Source organism: Mustela lutreola, chromosome 9, assembly GCF_030435805.1.
Source record: "Mustela lutreola isolate mMusLut2 chromosome 9, mMusLut2.pri, whole genome shotgun sequence".
Taxonomy (NCBI): Eukaryota; Metazoa; Chordata; class Mammalia; order Carnivora; family Mustelidae; genus Mustela; species Mustela lutreola.
The window spans coordinates 9,895,771-9,923,258 of NC_081298.1; the positions used below are offsets into that span (position 1 = coordinate 9,895,771).

Genomic DNA, 27,488 nt, shown 5'->3' on the forward strand with positions numbered 1-27,488 from the left:
TTGCAGACAGCCACCGAGCTCCTGCACCCCCCCCCCCCCACTTCTGCTCGCCGCTGCCCGCCTCTGCTCCCTCTCCCCGACTTCTCTCCCGAACAATCAGGGACTTGTGCTGGCGGCCGAGGGAGCCACGGAGCTGGCTGGCCGCGGAGGAGGCGACGTCATGGATTCCTGAGTGTGAAGTTTGCAGGAAAGCCCTTAGTTTTGGAGATGGCCGGGATCCAGCGGTTTCCATGGCGCTGGATAAACAGGAGGAAACAGTGAGGGAATCCCGTTATTTTACTGCATTGAAAGCCTATAAACACGGAGCGCGGGGAAGGAAGTCGCGTTCCCTCTCGAGTAAGCCCGAGCGCCCAGCCGCGCCGGGAGCGGGAGCGGGAGCCGGGAGCCGGGAGCCGGGAGCCGGGAGCCGGGAGCGGGAGCCGGGAGCCGGGAGCTGGGAACCGGGAACCGGAGACCGAGCCTGAGCGGGGAGCCGGGCGCCCGAGCCCGGAGGCAGCGGGCGCGCAGCTCCCGGGCTGCTTGCAGGCTCCAGGGCCAGGGCAGCCGGCGAGCATGCTTTAGGGAGTACGGGCCCGCGGCTCTCCCTCTCCCGCGGCGCGCCGAGCCCCCATCCCCTGCAGATGCAGAGAGAGGCTGCGTTCAGACCGGGGCACTGCCTTCCCCTCCGCATCATGGGGTCTGTGGACCAAGGTAAGCGACTCGCCTTCTGGTTCAGTCCTTTCCTCTACCGCCTCCCAGCCCTGTCCCTTCTGCTCCTTTCGGGCAGCGCTTTCAGCTCCTGGCTGAGGTCGCGCAGGAGGCCCGGGGACTGCCGGCTCCTAGGGGCGCAGGTAGGGGGGGCAGGGGCCGGGGTGCCCTCGCCCTGGCGAAGGAGGGGAGACCTGGGCATGGGGGGGAGTCGGCTTGAGGCCACTTTGCGGGGGCAGTGAGGCATCTCAAGGCGGGATTCCCTAGGCAGGTCTGTCGTAAGGACTGTCCCCTCCGTGGGACGGTGGGAGAGATTCGAGCTGCTCACCGCCAGATGCTTAACCATTCCAGCACCGGGCTTCTGACAGCAGATGCCATTCCGCTCTATCACCATCATCACCAGCACCATCATCACCATCATCGTCATCGTCATCATCATTTAGACTTTTTTCTTTTTTTAGAGGAACACGCTTGACACTTTACTATATAATGGATACAGTAATGAGGATTTTTGCTTTTTAACAGTTAGAGCAGCAGATGCCCTGGGGCATTTGAACAACTTTCTTTCCCCCTTTTTGATGTGCCTAATGGATACAGTCCTCCGGCTCCTCTTTTAAGTGCAATGTACCATCAGTTTGTTTGGCGATCTGATTACACTCTACTTTCCATGTCTCTGTCTTCCCCCCCTTCTTGGAGTTAGCGCCGGAATCACACTATTGGGATCTTACGGGAGGGGCTTGACGTATAAGAATATGATATGAAAATAGCCATCTGGCTGGGATTGCAGAGGGCTTTAGGCTGCACGCTAATGAAGCGGGCTTTAAGAGTGGGAACCAGGCAATGCGATGTGTTTTCCAGAGGCCAGCCCCGCTTGGGGCGGGGGGCACTGCCCAGCTGGCAGGACTGCAAGAGTTAAGTGAAATAAATATGCGTAGGAGGAGTTAGCCTCGTGTCATAAAATCGGAGTTGAATGTAGGTTTTGTGCTCTGTGTGGCTGATTAAAGTTCTGGGGGAAAAGAAATGACAATTTCAGTAAATAAACCTGAAGGGCTCTTTTTTTTCTTTTTTTTTTTTTTTGAAAACCCAAGTGAGGCCAACTGCCTTGGGTTAGGTAAATGGTGTGCTTTGCCACAGTGAACCTCAATGGCTTATATTTTTTTTTTTTAGCTGAGTTGCACTTTTGAAAGCAAGACCCTGCCAATGCTTTGAACATTTTTATGGGCACCAGGTTATCCTGTCCTCTGCTAGGGGTCAAGCCTATGACAATACTGGTCACAAGACATTACTGACACGGCAGCATCTGTAAAAGTGATGCTCTCAGCCAGCCGACAGACAGATGTCTTATGGACACAAATTGGCTTTTACTGTCACATGTACTGAAGAATGGTGTTTGATGTTATGATAGTGGGGGTGGGGACAGACTAATGCAGCATTGAGCTCTATTCAGAAAGGGAGAGAGAGCTTGGAGGAGAAACTGGGCTTCTGTTTTACAGTGTGATCTAACACAAGCCTCACATTTTATTGGTGTGGCTACACCTCTCCTCTGGGTTTACGAACTTGCTTGTCCCTCCAGGTTTTGAAGTGTGTGTATTTTGGACGTGCACGTGCATTGCCTACCCTCCCCAAGCCAAGCTCGTGTGTGCAGGGGTTGTAGTATGAGTGTGCCAATGTGTGTACGCATGTGGGAGACAGGGTACCACATTGTTCCCAGCAAACCACACTTGACATGCCAAAGCAACGGGCACACGGAATACAATTCTAGACACCACAGACAGCTTCAGCATGACAGACAGCACTTCACAGCATGAGTGGCTTCAGCTGTGTCCTGCATCAGGGTCTCCCTGGGGAACAACCGAAGGGCCTCTTTAAATTCAAACGCTGCCGTGATCCTAGGAACAGACCTGAAGTGTGCCTGCAGATGGGCGGGGTCAGCAATAGTGAATAGAAATATTTGCATGGTAAGAAAATACTGACCTTGCTGTGCAGCTCCGGGTCAAGGTCCTGGGAAAAACTGAAGATCTGAAAGAGGTGTGTTCAGTTTTATCTGAAGTGGGATGATGGAAAGTATTTTAGGAATTAACAAACCCAGGGTGAGCTCTGTTCACTCCCAGACCCAAACTCCCAGTCTTCTGCTTGGATTAGAGTTCCTGCTTGGCCACATTGCAACTGCGTGATCTTGGGCAAGTGACTTAACGTCTCTGTGCCTCGGTTTCCACATCCGTGAAATGGGACCAGTAATAATGTCTCCCTCACAAGTTGCTGTGAGATTCTGGGAGGTAACAGAGGTAAAGCCCCTACAATGGTCTCACGCTCACAGATCAGCACTTGGCAAATATTAGCTGTGATTCCTGTTGCTTTGAAGATGCTAAATGACAACATGGTGACAAAAATGGAATGTCGCAGCTAAAATTCTTTGAAGAGATGCGGTGCTTTAAATCTCTTGAGGTACACTTTTAACTTATTGGAGCTTTCCAATGGCACAGGTTGGACAAGATCATGTCTTCTAAAGCCCGTTTCCTCGGCTGCAACAGGGAATATGATGATGAGGGCCTCGGGGGGGGGGTGTTATGAGCGCCCCATGAAATCACGCTCATGGAACGCTCACTTCTGTGCTGAACATGAGGTAAAACATGCTAAATGTTATTACTGCCTGACAGTTTAGGACCAAGAGAGCTACTTTGCCTGAAGTCACACAGCAAGCTGGCCCTACAATGCCTGGCATGCGAATGTGTGTGTTGAGGACAATTACCGTCTCCTTCACGGAGGTGGGGAGCGAAGCACAGAGAGGTGCGGGAACTGGCCAGGTGCTGCCCAGCAGGGAAGCGGTGCAGCCATACTTTGAACCAAGCCTCTTGACCATAAGCTCTGTTGTCTCTGGAACTCATTAATATACTCTTAATTCTTTCTGACACCGTTTGACCGATGAGGGCGCGGAGGCAGACCTGACCCTGGTTCTGCGCTCTTCTGGCAGGGTGTTCTCTGATGTATCCTGGAAGGGAAAGAGAGAAGTGTGCAAGGAGGGGAAGGGTACAAGCATCATCCGTAGAGTCAGGGAAACTGAGGCAGCAGCTGATTTGTTTCAATAGTAGAGTGAATCAAGGAGGGCTTCTTGCCTTGGCTCAGGGGAACGGAGGCGCGATGTTTCCATTTCCACTAGAACAAGAACAGTTCCTGGGCAGCCGGGATGCTCTTAAGCCAGCACTGCCTTCTGCCTGCACTGGTCAGAGACCCTTCCAGGCCCCACCCCCCCACCCCACCCCACCCCCCGCCACGTGGCTAAGCCCTTCTGTTGCTCCCACATCATTGCACCTCCAGCAACACCTCCGGGTCTCTCCTTCTTTCCCTGGAACTTCAGAGAGAAGCGCTCATTATCCCGGAAGCTCCTCCAACTACCTTTATGGCAAACTTTCCTTAACTGGATTGTACACCCCCTGAGGAGAGCGCCAGGTCGACTTCTGTGTCTAGGATGGGGCCCAGGACACTTCTACAGTGGAGAAGCTAATAGCCTGAGATCTGGTGATTTGAGTTCAAATCTTCACTCTGCCACTTGTTAGCTGTAGGACCGTAGGCAGGTAACTTTGCTTTCCTATGTCTCAGCGACCTCACATATAAAAGGATGACCATCATAATATGCAGAGTAATCGTTCATAACTGAGCGTTCACCAGTCAGGACAGCAGGAGTGGGGGTCCCAGCAGACTCCCCTGCTGGGCCAGGTTTTAACCCTTTGTTTGCTGAGTGGCCGGGAAGGTCCGAAGGCAGCAGAGACCCTTGGAGGGGAGGACGACAATTATTTATTAATCTATGGAGAGTTTCACTCTTTTAATAAACAGTATGACCCTCAAAGTACCCACTTCATAAATAATTGATGTCATTATTACTGTATAATTTATTAGTTCAATATTTACTCTCCACCCCCAACCCCCGAAAAATCCAGACTAAAAAACCAATTACCAAGTGCTTTTCTCTGGCATTTTCACATTGGATTGATCTCCCTGACTGCTTACACGAGTGGCCGAGTATTTCACATCTCAACCGGAAGAAGCCAGGCAGGTTTCTATTTTTGTTCCTTTGTTAGAATAGGGATGTGAAGCTCTGACCACCCAGACTGGACTGGAGGCCCCCGCCCTGTGCTGCCCTATCCTGTGCTGGTCACACTGGGATAACTGGCCATGCTTCGTCTGTGTCTTTTTTCAGACTTCAACTCCAGGAAGTAGAAACCACAGCTGTCTTGTTCACTCCTGTGGCCCCAGGGCCTTGAACAGTGCCTGGCCCTTAGTAGGTCCTTGGTACTTTTTTGTGTTCAGTGGATGGCCGGACAGATGAATGGATGAATGGGTGATGTGCAGAAGGGGGTGATCTGATCTGTGAAGGTCGTGGAACTAAGACTTAAAACTCTGAAGCACTGTGCCATCTTTTTGGTTCACTCTGTTTGGCCTCCTTTTCACAATGACGGTGGCCTTTGACTTCCACGTTTTCCCACCAAAGGCTACAGGCCCAAACAGGATTCCTCCTGGGCCATCCAACAGACACGTGCTTTCATGCTGCCTGCAGAACATTGGCCCCAAAGACCACGATGGCTGCCACCACTTGTGGCCGCCAACTACGTGCCAGGCCCTGTCCTGAGGGTCTCTCTTGTACCACCTCGTTAACCTCACGCCAGCCGGACGGCTGCCACGCCCATCTTGCACAAGGAGGTGCGGTCACTCCCCCCCCTCCCGGGGGAACACAGCTAAGTCACGGAGCTTGGACACAACCCACTCTGCCCTGTCGCTCCCTGAGGCTGAATGATCATCGACACCAAGGGGACCTGTTTTCTCTTTCTTGAACAACCATTTCCGGTTTTCTCCCACACGATGGGGCTGCCTTGGGTCCATGTCCTTAAAGCCTCTTGGAGGCTGAGGCTCCACTGATGCTTCTTTGGTGACTCTGGCACTGCTCCCCGAGCCAGTGTATCCCCACTCCTCTTCTCTGCCCACACACCATTTGGGCCTTCTCTCGGCCTGTGCCAGCCTCGCCACCCCTTTCCTCCCGGCCCACCTCATTCTCACCCCCGCTTAGAGGCTCCCTTGACCATTTAGTTCATTTTCGTCAACACTGTGAGGGCACTCACTGTGTGCGAGTTACTGTCCCAGATGCTGGGGACAGAGCAGTGAATGAGACAGAGTTTGCCCTTGGGAGGCAAAAGCCAAGCAAGTGACCCTGGGAATAGCCAAGATAGTTTCAAAGGGCATCCAATGCTAGAGACTCAAATAAGAGAACGGAGCTGGGAATGGCTTTGTGTATGCACACTCGCATGGACACGCGTGCATGTGTGTACACGAGCTGTGCATGCATGTGTTCATATACGTAAATATATGTGTGGGTTTGTGAGTGTATGCATGCAGAAGATGCTCATGTATAGGTGTGTGCACATATATGTGCATGCATGTGCATGTGTGTATGCATGTGTATTCGTGTGCATATGTGTATACCGGTACGGTGGTGTGTATATGTATCTGCATGTGTGTGTGTATGTGTGCACGCGTGCCTGCATGCATGTTTGTATATGTGTATGTATGTGTGTATATGTATATGCACACATGTGTATGTGTGCATATATGTGCGCATGCATGTATACCTGTGCACATGTGTGCATATAAATGTGTGCGTGTGCATGAATGCACACCCATGTGTGCATTGTGCACGTGTGTACATGCACACGCGTGCACGCATGTGTGTGTGTGCATGCCTGTGTGGTGGGTGGGGGTGTTCATTTCCTATGGCTGCCGTCACACGTGACCACAAACTGGGTGGTTGAAAACAAGAGGAATCTATTTTCGCTCTTTTTCGGAACTCAGGGTGTCAGCAGGGCCGTGATCTCTCTGAAGGATCTAGGGGAGGATACTCTATCATCTCTTCCAACCTCCGGTGGCTTCTGGCCATCCTTAGCTTGTGGATGCAGCCCTCCGGTCTCTGCATCTGCTCTCACAGGGCCTTCTTCCTCGTGTGTGTGTGTGTGTGTGTGTGTGTGTGTGTGTGTGTATGTCCTCTCTTCTTCCTATAAGGATACCAGTTGCTGGATTCCAGCCTTCAGCTTGAATGAGTTCATCCTAACTGATGACATCTACAAAGGCTCTCTTTCCAAACGAGATCACATTTGCAGGTAGCTGGGGTTAGGAATTGAATGTATTTTGGGGAAAAGACACAATTTAACCCACACGGTAGGGTCTGCTGATTCAGACTGAATGGCCCCTTTGTCTTTAAAGAGATGTCTTTTTCACTGCGCTCTGAATGGCATGGTGTCTGCCTATAGAATGTCTGGGGGAAAGAGCATCCAGGCAGAAGGAGGAGGCCCTAGGGAGAGAGATGTGCTTGGAACATTCAGGGAACAGCAAGAAAGCCTGTATGGCTGGAGGCTGGAACCCAGATTTGGAGGGGGGGTGGGGTGGGGCGCCGTGGGGGGTTGGGGGAGCGGGATGCGATCCGGGAGGCAAGTCAGGGCTGGAGCAGTCTGAAGTTCATTCTCAGGGTAATGGGAGGCACTAGGGGAATTTTAAGTGCACAGGGTGTGGTCTTGTTAATCTTTTCAAAGGCTCATACTGGCCATTAAGTGGAGAACAGCCTGTATCACGTAAGAAGAGGTGCTCGGAATGCAGATGGGTGTCTGTTGCCGGGGCGCGAGTGGGAGATGATGATGCCTGGAAGCAGCGCGGGGCGGAGGAGGTGGAGAGAGCTGGTTTCTAGTCCACAGAGTGCTCTCCTTTGTGGTTCCCATACTGTGTTCCTCGGAGCCCAGGGGTCCCGCAGGAATGGTCCCTGTCTCTGGCACGGGGATAGACGCCATTAATTTTGTGAACAATAGGGACCCTTCAGACACATCCTCTCAGCCCAGCCTAGATGCCCCACGTGGGCCCCTCCTTCACCCTCTCCTATCACTGGGAGTCACGAGACACTTTTCAGCGTTTCATCTTCGTCCAAAATGTCCCTTAGCAAATCCACCCTTCGCTAATAACCAAGGAACAGTGTGACTCAGTAATGAGTATCAGACTTGTGTGGGACAAAATCATTTCCGTGGTGGCATGTGTGACTTTAGAAGTAAACTCTGTGCCTAGTTTCCTTAACTGAAACATGGGTGATAGTGATCCTTACACATGGTGGGGGGGCTTGGAGGTTTAAAGATCCTGTCTGTGACACCCTCAGCGCAGAGAAAGCAGTGAGTTCATGCTAGCGACCACTTTATTGTTTTAAATTCAAGTTAGTACTTTCCTTTAGCTTCATAACCTTCAAGTCTGTCCATTGTCCACCACAGATCTCTGGGGTCTTTCCTGTGGGTTCTGGATGACCTTCAGTCATTGAACCAGTAAGTCCAGAGGTGTGTGTGGAAGTTCCACTAGGGGCAAGGCACCAGCTAGGTCTTATGGAGAAAATCCAAGATATAGAAAGATGTGCTTATTTGCATTTGAAAGTCAGATCAAGATTTTTCTTTTTGTACATTTGGGGAGACCCAGTCCTATGGGAAGCCATTTACATGTTATGTAACTCAAGGTGTAAGTAAAATCTAGTGATGGTTTTGACAGAGGAATGCAAGAGAGAGAGACAGAGATGCCTTGTGGTCTTATTGGGGGGCCAAGGTGTGGTCATGTGGAAGCACGGCTGGTGGAGGGTCGCTGTGAGCTCCCTGAAGTCAGCTTGCTGTCCTCACTCCCTGACTTCAAAGAGTATGAAGTCAGCCCTGATGTTTTAGTCTCTGAAGACTACAGCAAGGGAGAGAATGGAGATGTGAAATGCAATACTGGAGGCACAGGCATCTAGGGGGATGGCCTGGGTGGCAGCAGGGCAGAAGGCAGATGGTTGAGAAGTAGTCATGGGAATGGGTGGGGACTAGCCAGCGCTCCGTCCTCTAACTAGCAGCTGCCTGCCTGTAAGGCTCTGCTTTGGTAGAAGATGAAGCTCCCCGGGCTGAGTGATGGCGGCTCCTCGTGCTTGATCAGAAGCAAGGACAGTAGTTGAAGAGAAAGGTAAATTTGCTGCTCCCCCACTGAGGACCAGTTTCAGGAGGCAGAGGGGCATGTGCTGTGAAGCCAGGAATCAAGGGTGAGCAGGAACCAGATGGGAGGAATCAAGAGCCTGGAAGCCAGGGTCTCAAGCTCCTGTGCTCCAGGGGACAAGGGCCGGCTGGGTGGGGGCCTGACAGCGATGGAATCATCTGAAGGAGGCAGCTTCTGCTCTGCTCCAGCCCGCTGGTCCACATGGGACTACGGACGTGCCGTCCCAGATCTTCCTGGTTCTTAGGAGCTACCGGAAATTGGGGTTTTTATGTAAAATCTCCCAATTTATTTTCTTTTAAGGATTCTATTTATTTATTTGACAGAGAGAGAAAGAGAGCACAAGCCCAGGGAGGAGCAAGTTGAGAGAGCGAGGGGGAAGCAGGCTCCCCATCGAGCAGGGAGCCCGATGTGGGGCTCCATCCTGGGACCCTGGGATCATGACCTGAGCTGAACACAGATGCTTAACCGACTGAGCCACACAGGAACCCCCAAATCTCCCAATTTAAAAATGTTAGTTTGGATTAAAAAGAATGACCAAGCAGCCCAGTCGTAATGTGCGTGCAGGATGGATTTGGCTGAGCTACAGCAAACCTGTGATTTCTGCTGTCAGATGGAGCATCTTCTCACATTCCATACCTGGATTCGGGTTTGGGCTTTTAATAGAAGGTCGCCCTCTTAGAGCCTGCATGGTCAAGGTCAATGTCTGCAGGGGGGTGCGGGGTGGGGGAGGGTGTAGGTGGAAGTGGGAGGAAGAGGGGGCGGCTGGCTTGAACCCACTGCCTTTTGCAGCCTGGAGAATTGTTTTCTCACACCAGAGAAGTCCTGTGCAGGCTTTAAAAGACCATGTAGGTGTCTGATTGGAGTAGAAGTCAGCTCTCAGACTGTCTTATTTCCCCCATCCATAAGGAGCTCATTCCTGAAGATGGCTGTGGTGGGAAGGCAGACTAGCAGGGCATGCCAAAAGACTCCGTAATCGAGATGAGTAACACTTTAATGTAATATTTTAAAAATCAAAATTGATGTCAAAAACCCATGCTGAACCAAGAATGAAAATAAGAATTTTAAATAAAGACAGGACCAGTATTACTCATGTTTCCTTTTTGCCTCAGGCTGTGGTGTGGCTCTTCGGGGCCCTGTTGGTATTCATTCTGTCTTCATTAGAATTGTCATTGTTTGCTCACCGTGGATGCTTTTTTCTTTTTATTTTTGCATTTGTTTTCCTTTTTCGAACCATTTCATGGACATATCATTTCATCAGTTGCTGAGTATTTTGGCGCTGTCCTGGGTCTAGCTTCATTTGCCTATCCACATTCCAGGCCTGTGGGAGCCAAACGCACCTCCCTCTAATTTAGAATATCTCTAAATTATAATATTAGCATATTGAATTATAATAGTAGCATGTAGGGAGATCATCCCAGGATGGTCTGAGGTCGAGGTGGGTTTGTTTCTGGAACATAGTAAAGGATGTGCCTGCTTTTTGGATTAGACTTCAGAAGGTTTCAGTGCCTACAGTTTGTAGTCAAGCTTTTATTACAATGGGCGTTGTCAGCATGTGGCGTTCGTGACGAGAGCTGGTGACTTATTTGTTGTAGTCTGCCATCGTGCCTCGCTGTGTCACTTGTAGGGCCTGGCACACAGTGAACGTGTGCTGCCCCAATTCCAAAAATTAAGAATCTTAAGACAGCGGAGCTTTAAACCAAGTGTGGGGGTCCTTCTGAGCACAGGGTCTCATGTCCACCCATGAAGATGGCCCTGGAGGGCACTGGGGTGAGCATCAAAGAATGCTTGACTGTTAGAGCCGGAACGGGGGCTCAGGTATGACCCAGTTCATCCCCGATTTTACAGATGGAGAAACTGAGGCACAGAAAGCTCAGGTGACTTGCTTAAAGGTTGCAGCACGAGTTAGAGGAAGAACTTGGATTGGATCCTGGGCTTCCCGGCCCAGCGATGTTTCTTCTTCCACCCCTAGGTCACCCCAACCTTGGCCAGACATTTGTGTTTTCACGCCTGTGGGTGCCATTGACCTTCAGGGAGGCCAGTGGTGGGGGCAGTGGTGACTGGATTAAAAAATACCACGCAAATATTTTCTGGAACACAACGTATATTCTACAAGTATTTCTTCTTCTTTCTTTCTTAAATAAAAAACATGTACAGGCAGAATTTCCCTAGAGCTACTGAGTCAGATGCAATGTTTTTATATAAAAATGATTACAGGTATCGTAAGCACGCTAGAGGCAGGGCCGGCAGTTGTGCAAAACACCAGATTTCAGGATATCCCTGACGAGTCCCATTAAACTGAGGGAAGTGGGGACCCCAGAGTTCCTCTTGGTACAAGCTTCTGCCAGATAGATCTCTCAGGGGGATACTCTTTTGGCACCGTGCCTTCATTCATTCCTTAAGCTGCCTCTTAGGGACTACCTACCACCCTATTCTAGGATGTGGGGATATAGCCAGAGTTGCCAGACAGAAATACAAGGTGCCTGGGTAACGTTGAATTTCAAAATGAATCATTTTTAGCTTAAATATACCCCCATAATGTATGGAACATACTTACACTAAAAAAATGTGTTGTTCGTCTAAACTCCAAATTTAACTTGTGTCCTGTATTTTTATCCACTAAAGCCCCAGATATGCCAGTGACCAAAGCAGACACACAGTCTTGCCCCTGTGGGGCTTCCATTCAAGTGAGAACAGGTAATCAACAGGTGAACGGATATACTGATGAGTACAGTATACTGTAGAGAAAAAGGCCATGACAACACAAAGCTGACCATGGGAAAAAAGAATGCCAGGGGCGCTATTTTTATTGGGGTGGTTACAGAAGGTGTCTCTGAGGAAGTAACATTTGGGCTGAGGCATGAACAGTGAGGGGCTGGCCTGGCAAACACCCATGGGAGCAGGATGTGCAAAGGCCCTGAGGTGGGGTTGTACTTGGCATTATCAAGGAACGGGTGGATGAGCAGGGTGGTAGAAGGGGGTAAGAGAAGGGGTGAATGGTGAGAGATGGTCGTCTAAGAGAGCTGGGGCTGGAGGCAGCTTGTCCAAGGTTTCATAGGCCAGAGTATTTGTATTTAATTCTAAACTTAATGGGAAGCCACAGGGGCATTTACGGGATCTATATTGTGCGAAGATGCCTGTGGCTGCTCTGTGTCAAGGCAAAGCGGAAGAAGCAAGACCAGGGAGGAGGTGGCTGCAGTTGTGCAGTTGTCCAGGGAAGTGGCTCGTTGGGGCGCGAGGTTGGTGAGACACAGTTGGGTCTAGGTTACATTTTGAGATAGAGATGTCCAGATTTGCTGCACGTTTGTCCATGCGTGTGAGAAAACGAGAGGGATCACAGGACTACTCCTTGGATTATGGTCAGAGAACTGGATAAATGGGGCGGGGGTGGCAGTGATATTTGAGCTGGGAGGTCGGGGAGCAGAGAGGTTTCAGAGCATCACGGGGCTTGCTGTGGACCCGGTCACTTTGAGATGCCTGTTGGACACCCGAACAGAATGTTGGGTTGGCAGCTGGACGCGTTGCCCGGATGTAAGGGGAGAGGTCCGGGCCGCAGCTGAAGATGAGCTTCCTGCCAGAAGGCAGAAAGGAACGTAGAGCTGTGGGTAGTGGGTCCTTCCAGCACCCACCTGAATGGGCCTCATGACTTAGAGCCCAAGACCAATGCTCCTCTGATATTCGTGTTCAGGGGGAATCAAATCGTGCCTAGAAGAGGAAAAGAGATCACCCAAGCATGACCAAGGACAAGGGTACATATGTGTGTCTTTTGTGGGCTGTTGCTGTTTTGAACATCCTACTCAAAGGCTACGCTCCCAGAGCTCCTTGTCCCCTTGGCTTACGGGTCGCTTCCTAATTGGTCTTCCCGCTTCAGCCCTTGTACCCTGCAGTTTCTTCTCCACATAGAACCTAAGCAATTGTTTAAAAACTTGAATACGATCTTGTCACACACTGCCAGACACTGTTTGGTTGTTCCCCATTGCTCTTATGTCCAGAATTCTCCGCATGGTCCCAGGGCCCCACTTACTTCCCAGCCTTCCCTTATACCTTCTTCAGGTTCCTTAGTACCTGCCACTCCAGTCTTCCTTCCGTGCCTCCAACACTTCATACTTCCTCCTGCCTCAGGGCCTTTGCACATACTTTCCCGCATCTGGCTGCTAGTTCTTCTTCTCACTATTACTGGCCAACTTCTTGACGACTTTTGGGCCTCTGTGGAAACATCAGCTCCTGGAGAAGCCTTCCCTGAACTCTGTGTATCTACATTAGGTTTCCTTGCTACAAGCTCTAGCACCTTCTTCTTTTCTTCATGGTGCTTACCTCGGTTTGCAACTATACGTTAGGGTAAGTGCTTGTTAAAGTAAGCTGAATTCCTGGAGCAGGGCCAGACAGTACCAAGGTGTGCTAGAAGTTTCAAGCTCTCAGGGGCTTTGCAGGCTTCCCCTTGCACTTTTGTTGGAAAGGCTGGAGAAAAACGAAGAGGCCAGGGCTTCTGCAAGGAGGTCAGGCACAGGGCAGAGAGAAGGTTGACAGAGCTGCACTGTCAAAGGCCTCCATCCCACCCCTGTCCCCCGGGGGTGGGGGCACTGAATGCATAAAGGTCATGCATTCTGCTCCTAATCCTTGCTCCTAAGAGCACAAATTATTTAATATGTCTTCCCCCCAACCCAAACCTCCACCCTCAAGGTGGCCCTCCAAGAAGAAAAGCTTCTCACTTCCCATGGCTCCAGCAGAAATTGTTTTGGGTCAGGGCCTAGTCTGAACCTATTTCTTTAAAGAACCTTTGATCATTAGGGCGCAGATCCCAAAACTTAGAAGCTTTGAAAATATATCCACTATTCAGAGGAACAGCTAAGGTAGTTAGAATCTTTTTCTATTTTTATTTTTTTTTAAATTAATTTATTTTAGAGAGTGAGTGCTTGGGAGCATGGAGAGGAGCAGAGGGAGAGGGACAAGCAGACTCCCTGCTGGATGGGGTTGTTAAAATCTAAGGAACTTACACACACAGGAGAGTTCAACCCTTTTTCCAGCTGTCCATCCATCCCTCCATCCAAACATCCACTTTTCTATTGAGCCATTGATTGATCCAGCTGCTATTATCTAAACATCTCTTCTTCCACCAAGTGATCAATTAATCTAGGTATGTATCCACTGATGAATCCAACCAACTCACTCTTCCTTTCATCCATCCATCCATCCATCCATCGTCCATCCATCCATCATCCATCCATCCATCAACCATCCATCCATATCCATCATCCATCCATCCATCCATCATCCGTCATCTGTCCCTCCATTCATCCACCATCCATCCGTCCATTCACCCCTGCACCCATGCATCCCTCCAAACACCCACTCTTCCACTCATCCGTCTATCCATCCATCCTCACATCCACTGGACATAAAGTTGTGTCTGAGTGAGGCAGTCATGACCACTGCCTTAGTAGGTCTCATAGGCTAGAGAAGATGAAATCTCTTTTCAAGCCTGGGTCATTCATTCAGTTCTTTGCCAGGTGTGGGGGTGGGGGGGACAATTGGGTTGATAGTTTTGCCAAAATTAGCTCAAGAGTAGTTTCCCAAAGGAACACTCTGGGATGCTATTATCAGAAGCAGGGAATGATTCCAGGTAGGCAAATCAACAGATGTTCACTAGATTAGAGGGGTTTAATCATTATGGGTGGGTGATGACAAAGGACGTGAGAGGGTGACACCAGCCCTTCTTTTTTTCTACACCATAAGGACAGGCTTGTTCCTTTGTTTATCTCTGACTACATTTCAGGATTTGGTCTTTGGGTGCTATCATAAGGATCCAAGAGCACTGATCTCCTTCTAGATACTTGGGTCTAAGTGTCCCAGTCTGGGTCATCACTCCCTCCTCCTCCATCTACATTTATCAGCCTCTCTAAGATGTTTATTGGCTACACCCAGTGTCACTGTGATTATAATTAGGAATTAAAGAAGAGGATCATTTTCTGCTCGGACAACCAGAAAGTACTTCCTAGGTCTCTGAAAGTTGGTGAGTCCTGAGGCCAGGCCTGGGTCTCTTGAAAGGAAGTGAGAGTCTAAACCAGTGTTTCTCATCCCTGGCCACACACTGGAAGCATCTGGGGAGGTTTTACAAAACCCTGAGGTCCAGGCCCCACGTTCAAACATTCTGATTATAACTGGTCTCTGGTGGGGCTGGGCCATTGAATTTTTAAACAGCTCTCCAGGTGATTCAAATGCATGACTGGGGTTAAGAACCACTAGTCTAAGTGCAATCTAGAAAACCCTATTCATTGCTGTGTCTCTTTGCTCCCAGGATATGAGCATGGTGAGGGTAGAGATGCTGTCCTGTTGATGGCTGGATCTCCAAAAGTGGTCGCAATGTAGGGTACTTCATGGGCTCAGCAAATATTTGTGGAATGAATGATGATGCCTGGCTTGGCACAAATCCCTTAATGGAGCAGAGAGGGCTCCTTGTGAAGGATACACATTCCCCATCCTTCCTTGCCTGTGGGGAAGGATTTGAGTCATTCCCCACGTGAAGTCAAGGTGTGGTTCTCTGGGAATCCTAGAGCCTCTCCCACCATATCTTCTGGGAGTCTCAACACTGGCTACAGTTTAGATGCATCTGAGGTCATTAGAAAACAAAACAAACAACCTTTGGATGTTCTGGTTCCCTGGGGGTTGGTCTGAAGCCTAGACACAGGCATTTAAAAAGTGTTCCAGGGGATTTCTGACATGCTGTTAGGGTTGAAGACCACTGTTCTCATCTCCTTGTCTGCCTCTGTGAGTCTATTTTCTGACTTCAGCCTACTTGGTCAGAGACCCTTGGGAGTGTTTTATTGGGGGGGGGGTAGGTGGTACTGGGTTCTTATGCAGTCAGTGTGCCTCAAATGTACTTGTTCTTAACATTCACCTTGGGTGCTTCTTTCAAAATACACATTCCTGAGCCTCTACTCCGGACTTACAGAGTGGGACACTCCAGTGAGAGCCTGGGAAGCTGTGTTTTTAACGTGTCCAGACGTACTTGTTACCAGCCAACCTCTCCATCTGCACTGCCCTCCTTGCTTGGAGGGCACACAGAGCCCCTTCCGGCTTTTCTTCCCTTTGGTTCCACTGCCAGAACCGCCCCCCCCCCCCCCCCACCATCCAAGAGAAGAAAGCCTCTCCAGGTGCCAACCCTTACTTCATACTCCTGGTGATTCCTCCCAGCACGGTTCAAGATGATCTTTCTTCTCTGGTGTATCACCTTCATGTCTGCCCCTACCCCTGACCTGAGCTTCTCAGGGCGTCAGTACCTGATTCAGGCTGGGTCCCTGGCACCAGACATCTGACAGGGGGGTCTAAGAGGTACAGGTGTCAGGGCGGAGCTTCGCTCTCAGAGTATCTGGGATACTTTTCCGGGTCCTAAAAAACTGCATTCAGGGATCTACAGGTGACTGAACGGTAGGTGAAAGTCATGCCACAGCTGTGGGCACCCAGAGACCACCCCTGGAGGCGCAGTCTGCAGCGGAAGGGAATGGATGCCCCCCCCCCCCCCCCGCGCCTGCGAGAAGAAAGGAAGGAAAAGAATGGATCAGCTGATCACTTAGGGCACAACTACAAGTGGCAGGCGCTTTCCCGTCTAGGTCCCCGGTCCGGCGGGGCCGCTGCCTCCCCGCGGGGAGGGACGGTGGGAGGCGGCAGGTCGCAGCGCGGCCGCCCGGGAGTGCCCGGCGGTGGTCCCGGCCTGTTGCTCGGCGCGGGGCCCGGGTGGTGCGGCCCCGGCCGGCGGGCGGCCTTCTTCCTCCCGGGCGCCGGCCCGCCCGCCTCCCCCTCCCGCGCTCCCTCCCCTGGGGCCCGGCTGGCGGCCCCGCCCCCGCCGGCCCGGCCGCCCTGTCCCCGCCTCCCCCTCCGCGGGCTGCAACAGGTGCCTCCCGGAGCAGGAAGCTCGCGCCGCCGCCGCCACCGCTCAGCTCGCCGGGCGCGTCCAGGACCCGCTGCGCCAGCGCGCCATCCCCGGGCCCGCGTGCGTCCCCTCGAGGACAGGGACCCCGCCACCTCTCCGCGCCGCTTCCTGCCCCTTTCCCGCTACCCGCCGCCCCCGGCCCCCCACGGCGAGGGGCCCAGGAGAGGGCCGAGCCCGCGCTCGCCCCCCGCCCCGCCACCACCCTCCCGCGGCTTTGCGCGCCATGGACGCCCCGGAGCAGCAGCCCGACCCCGACGGCGGGGACGCCCCGGGCCACGAGCCCGGGGGCAGCCCCCAAGACGAGTTCGACTTCTCCATCCTCTTCGACTATGAGTATTTGAATCCTATCGAAGGTCGGTGGAGGCTCCCCCCGGCCTGGCCCCCCCGAGCGCGGGCGGGGGCTTGGGCCTGCGGAGTGGGCACGGGGCCCCGCTTTGGTCCCCATGTCACACTTTCCGGGGCGCGGGGGGGGGGCGCCTGGAGGGAAGGAGGGAGAGTGCGTCTCCCCAGGTGAGAGGGAGGGCATGAGGCGTCTGGGACTGTTGCCACCCTTAGGGGGCGGTAGGCTCACTCTTGCCCAGTAGGGCGTCAGTCTCCAGCTACTTGGTGGCTTCTCCGGGAGGGTCGCCGGCAGCAAAGCTGGAGGTGGCAGAGGCCTCAGCTGGCTCTGGCCTGCTGCAGGGTCTTCGGAGGGGAAAGGAAGTGGTTGATTTGCCTCTGGAGGAAGGAGTCGAGGAGGCCAAAGAATGGAGTCAGTAGGGAGGGGACGTGCCCAAAGAGGTGCTGCTGAGCCCAACTCCCGGGGCCTGGGACGCGGACCCTCCTCTCCCGGACAGCCAGGTGGCTGACTTTGTCAGGGACTCGGTGTTGAAACTCCTGAAGAGTTTGTCTAAACCTGATGCTGGAGGGTGGTTTGGCTTCAGGGTGAGGGAGCCCGCCCATCTCCTCCCTGAGTTCCGCGGCTGCCTTTGTGAATGAGCAGGAATGGATCAGTCTGAGCTTTGTTACTGGTGATCCCCTAGCCACCTCCCATCGCTGTTGTGGATGTAGGGTTTGAGGGGGAAGGCTGGCATGTGGACTCAGGAGGAAGAAGCCTATTCTTGCCTCAGCGACCTGTCAGTCTCCGCTCGTAGGTCCCCGATGTGGCTGGGGACTTCCCCAGGCTGGGCCATCACTTCACGTGGTCTAGCAGGAGCATTTGTCGGAAGGAGGAGGTCGTATGCCCAACCTCACTGTATTTTTCTGGTTAGCAGGTTGTCTTGGAAAAAACAGCAAAAAAGAAAAGAAAACACAACACACACACACACACACACATAAAAAAATAACCCAACCCCAACCAGGCTTCCTGATTTTAACAGCCCAGCCCAGCTAGTGCTTGCTGAAGCCTCAGGGGCAGGCCTGTTGGTAACTTCCAGATGCATTCGGGCTTGGCCGCATCCGGAGTGCAGGAAGGGGTTGCGCGGGCTGCTTTGTGTAGGAGTCCTTTTCACGGGTATCTGGGGGCTCAGTGCCTCCCAGAGATGCTATGTCAGGCAGGTGAATGAGAGGTTTTACCTTTCCTTCTCTCCTGATCTTCCCTGGCCACGTTAGGTGAGGGGCTTGCTTTGGCTTGGATGCCAAGTCAAGATGGCAATTAGTAAATTATTCTGTATTTTGGCTGGAGATGGAAATAATTAGTTAGCAAAAGAGACCAGTCTTCTCGAGTTGCAATCTGGAGGCCATCCTTTGCTTTGAAAAGATACAATTAAGAATCTGCAAAGGATCCCTTTAAGGTTCCTTTAACATCTGTGGTCTTTGTTTGTTAAGATTAAAGTCATGTTTTGCAGGGAACTAATACTCACACCCCTCCCAGATTCACAATCAGCTAACTTCCCCCCCCCCTTTTTTTGCACAGGGGAGTTTTCCGGGGAAATAGTTTCCAAGCCAGATCTGATGGGAGGTGCTTTTTATAGTTTTTCTTGGCAAGTGGTGCTTGGTGGCCACCAGATGGGTATCTAAATGGCCACAGTGAAAAACCCTGGAACCATTAAAACAAAACAAAAAAAACCCAAAAACAAAAAACCCCAAACAAACTGCAAACTATTTTTTGGAACAGTTTGAGAGTCAGAGAACAGTGTTAAAGAAAACAGAGGGAGTTGCTGTACCCCGAGCTGTACCCCGAGCACCCAAGTCCCCATTTTATTTACATGACATTTGTTCCCATTCATGAACCAATACCGATGCATTATAATGAGCTAGAGTCCATGCTGTCCTGCTTGTTATGAGTGTGACATTTCGGAGGAGCGCTGGTTAGGTCAACTGTAGAGAGTGCCTCAGTTAGGGTCTTTCTGGTGTCTCCCTCATGGAAAGACTAGGGCTGTGTGTTTGGAGGACAAAGGCCACACAGCTGAAGGGACTGTGTCCATCACATCCTATCAAGGGTACCTGTTATCAACTTGATTGATCACCACTGATGCTGACCTTGACCAGCTTGGCCAAAGTAGTCTTTGTCGGGCTTCTCTATTGTAAAGGCCCTCCTTTCCAAACGGTGCTCTTTGGAAAGGAGTTCCTGCCTGGTGGGGGCTTTGCTCTGGAATCTGAAGATGAAGTTTCCTTGCTGGAAAGTAGGCGGCATCATGGCTGAGGAAGAGAAGGGCTGTTGTGAGCCTTGGGAGGCAGAGCGAGCTCTTCCAGATGTGGGACTGGCTCTGGCTTACCCAGATGTTAATGGGGTCACCTCTCTGCTTGTGAATGGTGGAACTCCCCAAGGACTGACACTAGCCTTTAGCTTGCTGTTGGGCTTTGTCCCAGGTGACAGTACATGAGTGATGCGTGTGACGGCTACTCTCAGCTCTGTGCCTGAGCTTGGCAAGAGTCAAGGAAGGAGAGGTCCAGTGGAGGTCCGTCTGTTGGTGATGGTCAGAACTTGGTGATGGGGCTTAGGAATTTGGGGGAAGTCAGATGCTCATTTTATGGAACTGGAACATCATAACAGATGCGTATTAGCTCGTGCAGTGACCCTCCGACCCTAGCAGGCGGGCTCTATTGTCGCCCTTATTTAAGAGGAGAGGGTGAGGAGTGGAAAGGTGAAGGAATTTTCCCAAGAGAGCAGGCCTGGTAAATGGCAGAGCTGAAACATGAACTTGGTTGTTCATGTGTGTGTCCACTGTGTGCAGGTTCATTTTGCAAGATGCAAAGCAGCTTGTAAGGGGCCTGGGGCTCTGGCAAGACTGGAGTTTAAAACATTTACCGACAGAGTGATCTTGGGTGAGTCATTTAACCTCTTGGGACCTTGGTTTGCTTATCTATCAAATGGCTGAAATAATAGTATTTATCTTAGTGGGTTGTTTGCCTTGAATGGCTTGACCCATTTATTTACTTAAGATTTATTTATTTATTTTAGAGAGAGAGAGAGGGAGGGAGGAAGTGGGAGGTGCAGAGGGAGGGAGAGAATCTCCAGCAGGCTCCATGCCCAGCGCGGAGCCCGACATGGGGCTTGATCTCATGACCCTGAGATCATGATTTGAGCCGAAATCAGGAGTCAGACACTCAGCTGACTGAGCCACTCAGATGCCCCTGACCTATTTAAGTCAATACAGAGTGTGATTTGTTACTAGCATTTTATTAAACCCTTGGCTTTTAATAGAGGTGCTCAGTTAATGTGAGCCATTACTCATTTACTCATCTGGCTATTTGTCGAGCATCTATTATGTTAGCTCCTGGAGCTAATAGGGAGTAAGACCCAGGCCCTGCCCTCACCGAGCTAGAGCCTCTAATTATGCTTCTCTCATTTTCTCTTGTCTACTGCCCTTCACTAGTAATACCTTCAGCCATCTGCTACATAGTAGTGGGAATGGTAGGCACCCTTGCCTTGTTTCTGATCTGGGCAGGAATACCTTAGGTGTCTACTTTAGGACTGAAGTGTACGGATTTTATTATGTCAAGGAAGTACCTACCCGTCACTATTTTCTTGAGGGTTTTGCTTAGGAATGAGAGTTGAATTATGTCATAGATGTCTTGGGTCTATGGAAAAATGATTTTATTCTTCTTAGATCTATTCGCATGCCGACTTACACTAATCGATTTCCAAATATTGAACAATTCCTGGTTTATTTTTATTTTTATTTTTATTTTTTAAAGATTTTATTTATTTACTTGAGAGAGAGACAGTGAGAGAGAGCATGAACGAGGAGAAGGTCAGAGAGAGAAGCAGACTCCCCATGGAGCTGGGAGTCCGATGCGGGACTCGATCCCGGGACTCCAGGATCATGACCTGAGCCGAAGGCAGTCGTCCAACCAACTGAGCCACTCAGGCGTCCCCAATTCCTGGTTTAAACCCCACTTGGTCACTTATGGTGGTGGGCTGGTGTCTGATAATATTTAAGGTTCCTCTTGGCAGTATTCATGAGTGATATTAATCTGTTAGGTCCTTTTTGGTATGTTACTAGGTTCGGATTTCTTTCCTTTTCCATGCTCAGGAACAATGTGTGTATCCCGTTTCTAAAGGTGTGATAGAATTCCCCTGTGAAGCCATCCGGACCTGGTGCCTTTTTATGGGGTTGTTCTCTGGTTGCTATTTCTCTTCCGTTCTCTGTTGTCTATGGGGATTGGTCTGCTTTGCACTTTCTGTGTCTACTGGAGTCAATTTTGGTAAGCCATACCTTTCTAAGAAATTATCCATTTTATTTATCTAGGTTTTCAAATTTATTTGCTTAGAGGCATGCAAAGTATGACCATTACCATACTTAGCTGTCTGCCTCAGCTGAAAAAAGTAACAGAAAGAATGAGGACAGAGCTGGGGGAGTCTCGACCAGTGCTCCTAGCCTCATCGTGGAGGGAAGAGAGGTGTGCTGGCTGTCAGGGGACAGATTAGAAGTTTTATTCCTTTGTGTGTGCTCAAGAATCGAATGAAATGAATTAGTACTTCTCCTAATGTCTAAAACACTGGGAGAGATGGCTGGCCCTGGGAGTCCCTATCACCTCCGGAAGTGCCCCATCCCCTCTGGACTGTGTTAGGGACTGACCCACTGGGAGTGATCCCTGCTGGTAGGCCTCAGTGGGTCTGGTGTGTTCCCCCTGATAAGCTAATGCACATGGCGCCAACCTTGACCTTTCAGACCTCCTGGTCTTACAGAGTCAATCCTGGTGGTCCTTAAAACGTTTGGGTCTCAGGCCCTTTGCAAAGCTAATGAAAGCCACAGATCCCACATGCACACACACTGTAGGAGCACGTGTACACACCTATCAGGCACGTACATGCGGCGCGTGTGCATAACCCGTGCACGCCCCCCTCCACTTCCCCTCTGCCCTCCCCGTGCCTTTCATACCGTTTTCAGGTGGACTCACAGACCCCACTGGAGCCCATCCCCTCTTGTCACCTGCACTCCCACTCAGGAACACCTGCTCTCAACCCATTCCGGGGACAATTAAAACTTCATTCTTTCAGCAAACACTCGCTAAGTGCTGGTTTGGTGCCAGCCTCCGGAGGTGGAGGGGGGCGGTGTGTAGAGACAATTAGATGTGGTCCTCCCCTTGCCTGGCCCCCAGGCCAGTGTAGGACACAGCCTGGTAAACAAATAGGGACCAAGGAGGTGCTGGGATAGAGTATCATGGGTTTTTTTCGGTGCTTGCTAAAAATAGAGTTCTACCCTAAGCAAGCAGGTTCGCTAAACACATGTGACATTCAGAGACATTGCTGTCTGTGTGTGGAGTTAAGGACGGGCCTTGTTAAGCCTGCTTTGTACAAACAGCGTCTCCAGGTGCAGCCGGGAGGGTGAAATGAGGGCTAGGGTTGAGCCGCTGCCTTGTCCAGGAGGCGAAGGAAGTGGGGAGAAAGTTGCCCTAAGCATTCGTCACTACCGAACACGTCATGCGCGCTTCCAAATTCAAGGTCCTTTGTTCTGGAGGCGACTGGGAGGGAGGCCCTTAAAACCTTAGAGCCAATTTGGGTTGGTTCCCGAGGTGTCCTAATCCTGTAAGGTGGAGGGGCGCGGGCTGAATATATTTGAAAAACGCAGTGTTGTGGCCGGTGGTTCTCAGTCCTGGCTGTGCGTTAGAATCGTTTAGCCGCATTTGGAGCCAGGGAAGTCAGACCCTTTGCGGGTGCGTTACCTTTGCGGAGTCATGCGGTGGTAGATGGCAGGGCGGGTCTCGAGCCCAGGCAGCTGGGGTCCTGAGTCCCTGATGTCAGTACTACAACTCAGCTTTGGGGGCGTCCCAGGTACTGGAGCCTGGGCTGACTGTACCCCTTATATTGGATATTTACGGAATCATGAACTTCAGATTTTCTGCTGTCCTCAGGGGATTATATTCCTACAGCAAAAGTAGCAATGATAAAGGACAGGGAATCAATGGGAGTTTTGCCATTTTTATATTTTTTTCTGCTTCCCAGGGGATTGATGTGCATGCCTCCTGGCCCACGTGTTCCCCCAGCCCCAGAGGTCATTGGCTTAGTGGGTCGGAGCACCAGGTCTCAAGTCAGAGAGCTCTGGTTTGAAATTCTGATTTGGATGCCTCCTACCTACATGACCTTAGCCAAGCAAAAGTCCCCGGCATTAGCAAGCACATACTAAGTTATTGCTAAATGGATGGAGGAAAATTATTAGTGGTATGCCTAGGGACATGAGATTTTGCTTCTCTGGGCTTGTGTTTTCTTGCCTGTGCCATGGGGATGGTGATAGCAGTGCTCACCTGCTGGGGCAGATGTGAGGTTACCGGGATGCAGTGCGAGCAGAGATTGGGTGGCCGTGGCTGTGGGCTCTGGGAGAGCTTCCAGGTCTCCTGACTTCCTGCCTTGGATGAATTCTGAGCTTTAAGAGAAGACCTGCCCAGAATAAAGAAGATACTGGTCCTTGGGGAGGAGCATCTGGCTGCCGGGCTGGGGTGGGTGCTTTCTACCTTTCTTTTTTTTTTTTTAATTTATTTATTTGAGGCAGAGATCACAAGTAGGCAGAGAGGCTGAGAGAGAGGGAGGAGGCAGGCTCCCTGCCGAGCAGAGAGCCCGATGCGGGGCTCCATCCCAGGACTCTGGGATCATGGCCTAAGCCGAAGGCAGAGGCTTTAACCCACTGAGCTACCCAGGTGCCCCAAGTGCTCTCTACCTTAACGCACCTTCCGTACTGACTGAAATACTGAGGCTCCTGCCTCAGCCCCAGAACGGGGCCGGCTGCAAAACCTTTCTCAGCTGGCCAGACTCCGGGGCTCGGAGATTCCCCTGTGGCTGCCTTTCCTGGGGAGGCAGGGTTTCCCCAGGTGTCCTGCCCTGGCCCCATGGGACCCTTGAACCAGGGCCAGGAAGGAGCAGCCCTGGAAAGTGCAGTGGGATGGAAGCCTTGTGGCTTCCCCCCATGGAGGGACTTCCTCCTCCTTCCTCCCCAGCACAGGAAACGGCCACAGGCTCCGCAGAGCTCCAGCCAAACTTGGCTTCCCCAGGCTGGTGTGAGGTTTGTTTTTTCTGCTGACTGTTCAAACTGAGCTCAGGGAAGAAGGCGAGACTCGACCCTGGGGCTCTTCCCGGGATGGGTCAGGGGCTGCGCGCTTCCTTACCTGGAGCAGAGCCCAGTACGGCCCCCCACCCCCAAAGCAAGAACGACTGCCTTTGACTTTTTCCTGAATTTTTGCAGTGAACTTTACCCAAAATATGGAGACGTAGAGAATTGATAGAACTTCACATTCCCACCGCCTAGCTCTAATTACCCCTCACTTACTCTCGACACTCCTGCCCCCAGTTACTTTAAATCAAATTCCAGATGATACACTGTTTTCGTTAATAACCGGAGTAGTCTGTAGCTCTCCAAGATAAGGACTCGAGAAAAACCAAATGCCGTTATTGAACTGAAAACAGAACCATAATGACTTAATTTCGAATGTCTAGTTGCAAATTCCCCGCTTGCCTCACAAGGATCTTTTTTACAGTTAGTCAGGATCAAGAGCCAAACGGAGCTTCATATTGTATTTGGTGGATGGAACCACTGTGTCTCCTTCTAGAAAGGTCCCCATTGGTCTGCTTTCTTGCTGTTTCTTTGCCGAAGAAACCAGGCCAGTTTTCCTGCACTGTTCATCATGGGCTGGATTTGGCTGGTGGCGTTCCTGGGGTGTCTTTGAACATGTTCCTCTGTCCTTTACATTTCTTATAAACTGGCATTTAGATGAAAAGCTCCATGGCTTGGATTTTTATTGCTTCCCCCTCAACAGCTTCCATTATGGGGGAGGGGATATATACCCAAAGGCAGGCCAAGCAGAGAGATGACTTTTCCTGAGGTGGCCTTTGGGACCCTCCTTGCCTCCTAATCTGGGCTTTGGAGGAAAAGCACATTTTCTCCACTGGACCTATTTTCGTTAAGATGCATTTCTAGAAGCCAGCCCTTCCCATGTGAATTTTAATTGAGCCATGCCTGGGTGAGCTTTCTGAAGGGAAGAAAGCCGCCTGCAAAGCTCGGGATTCATAAAGGCCCTTATCAAAACAAACCTGCTTGGGCACGCCTGCAGGAGGGGGGCAGTGTTAAATGAGGAGGGGAAACACGTGGTCTGCGGTGCCTGTAACCGTGGCCGTAAAGACTACAGGCAGGGAGGGGCTGCTCACCTGCACGCTGCTGAGAAGGTGGGCCGTGGTCTGCGATCCCCAGAGGGTGACGTCACCTCTGTTGCCGGGGACAAAGGAGGAATGCCATTAATGACCGGGGTTGGCAGGGCCACTGATTAAGCGTGCCCGCCCCTGGGAGCAGGTCACCACAATGAAAACTGCCCCTGGGGAGGGGGAGAAGTGTAAATAAAGAACCTGTCCATCAATCTGGTATTAATTTTAAATCTCTGCCCCTGGCCAGGAGTTCAGGGGCCCCCACTGTTCTCAAGGGGGAAGTTTCCACTTGGAGTTCAAGTTGGCTAAAAAAAAAATGGGGGGAGCAGTGAGCTTTTCACAGCTGTGCCAGGGGTTGTGGGACTGAAGGGGGGCAGCTTTGAGGGGCTGGCATGAGGCCGAGGGGTCTTCGCTGAGCTGGCTGGAAAGTGGGTGCCCACCCGAGTCCCCTCGCGCAGGCCTGTGACGGAGAGCTGGGTTAGCCGTGGCCAGCGCTGTTTCTGAGGGAGGATTATCTGGAGTCTATTTCTGTTAGTTCTGACCAGACCTTTCCTTCTCCTTTTGGTGAGGAAGCTGTCGGAGCTGTGTTCTCTGTCACGCACCACATGGCCCGTGTAGAGGGACGGTCTCTCCTGTTGGAAATGGGCCTTGCTCAGTTCCTTTTGGTCTCGCACGGCTGTCCTTAGAAAGAGGGGCCATGTCGTCTGGTGACCGGACAGATAAATGACGGGTTCATCCTATGGGGAGGTACGACAAGGTGATAAAAAAAAAAAAATAAATAAAAATAAAATAAAATAAAATAAAATGTGGCCGCACACCAGACGGATGAATGTTAGAATGTTGGACGAAAGACACAATCTGTCCATGCTGGAGATGTGACGTTCGAGAACAGGCAAACCCGGTCTGTGGTGCGAGAAGTCAGGCCGGGTGAGTGTGCCTGGCTGGGGCGGGTTGGGGGTGGGGGGCACAAGAAGACCCTCGGGCGGGATGGAGAAAATTGTCTCTATCTTGAATGGTGGGTGACCGGGTACATGCCTATGTAAGAAGGCACGAGAGGTACATCTCACATTTGTGTATTTTACTGCGCACGGGACGTCTCAGTTTGAACACCAGCTCTGGCCCTGATTGTTTTGGGATTTTGGGTGAATCTCTGCACCCTTAAGCCTCCGTTTCTCTCTCTGTAACACGAAGGACTTGATGACACCCGCCTCCCGGTGCGGGGGGCGTATGAGCTGCGGAGACAGAGGCAGCCGGCGCGAGGTAGACAGAGGACGGTCTCGAACTTCTTGAAACAGGAGGGGCCCTTGGAATGACTGCACCGCAAGAGGTGGGTCTTCCCACCCCAGTGCGAGGGTGGAGATGACGCCTGCTGTCTGCCCGCCGCCTGGGCCCTGCCGCCTCCATCCAAAAGCTGACCTCCAGGCCTGGTGGGCTGCGGATTCTGTCCGCTTCTCCATCCCTCTCCGAAAGGAGTGTGTGTCCGCCGGCGGGTGCGTGTGACTTCGCACACAGCCGTGCCAGGAGCCCGTCTGTGAGGCCGATGGCTTGCAAACCGTCCTGGGTCTCGTGTCCCGGGCGCCCGGCCTCATGGCAGGCTGCCTGGGAAGCGGGACCGGGCCTTCTTTTCTGTCCTGTCTGGTGAAGGCAGACAGCTGTCTTCGCTGGGACACGGTCAGCAAAGAGCAGAGCGTTCAAGGTGGCTTTTTCCAGCGGTTCCACATGGGCGAGACAGGATGGTAAACTGCCTTGCTTCCCGTTCTGGAATTTCTGGACCTGACTTATCTGGATGGAATTTCTCACCTTTCATGCCCTGCGTCTGGGTATGTCATCTCCGAGGGACGAGTGTGACAGCCAGATTCCCCGTCATCACACACACACACACACACACACACACACACCTCACAGATGGGGAACCCAACGGCTGTTCTGTGGGTGCGCACGGTGGGGGCCGCAGGGACCTGGGGGGACCGGGCTTTGGGGAAAGTTCACTGAGCACTGAACTCAGTACTGGGGGGCAAAGCTTGAGGTAGCTTCGCGAGGAAGGGCTTTGCTCTGGGTGGTGCGGCCCACCAGGCGCTCCTTGGGTGACCCCTCTCAGCCCCCAACGCACGGGGGCTTCTCCCCTCTCCTCCGGCCGCACTCTGTGGGGCCAGGCTGTGGCATCCTCGGTGCTGTCGTGGCAACAGACTGTGATGACTCAGACCCCAGGCCTGGGACTCGCACCACCTTGGGGCGTGAGCTCATCAGGCGGTGGGTCCACCACCTCAGACAGGGAACGGCCCGCAGCCCCAGGGC

General features: G+C 51.8%; 1 protein-coding gene across 7 annotated transcripts in view; it reads left to right on the forward strand.

The window, feature by feature from the left end:
* Positions 1 to 347: 347 nt before the first annotated feature.
* Positions 348 to 27,488, forward strand: part of NFATC2 (nuclear factor of activated T cells 2) — a 154,759-nt gene continuing 127,618 nt past the window's right edge. For 4 of the 7 annotated variants that reach the window (XM_059132749.1, XM_059132750.1, XM_059132748.1 and 1 more), the window contains exon 1: positions 16,571 to 16,992. In XM_059132749.1, coding sequence (XP_058988732.1) covers positions 16,863 to 16,992 — 130 coding nt within the window. In that variant the 5' untranslated portion in view covers positions 16,571 to 16,862. Of the gene's footprint in view, positions 691 to 16,570; positions 16,993 to 27,488 lie in introns of those variants that run through there. The other 3 variants (XM_059132752.1, XM_059132753.1, XM_059132755.1) reach the window with 3 other exon arrangements.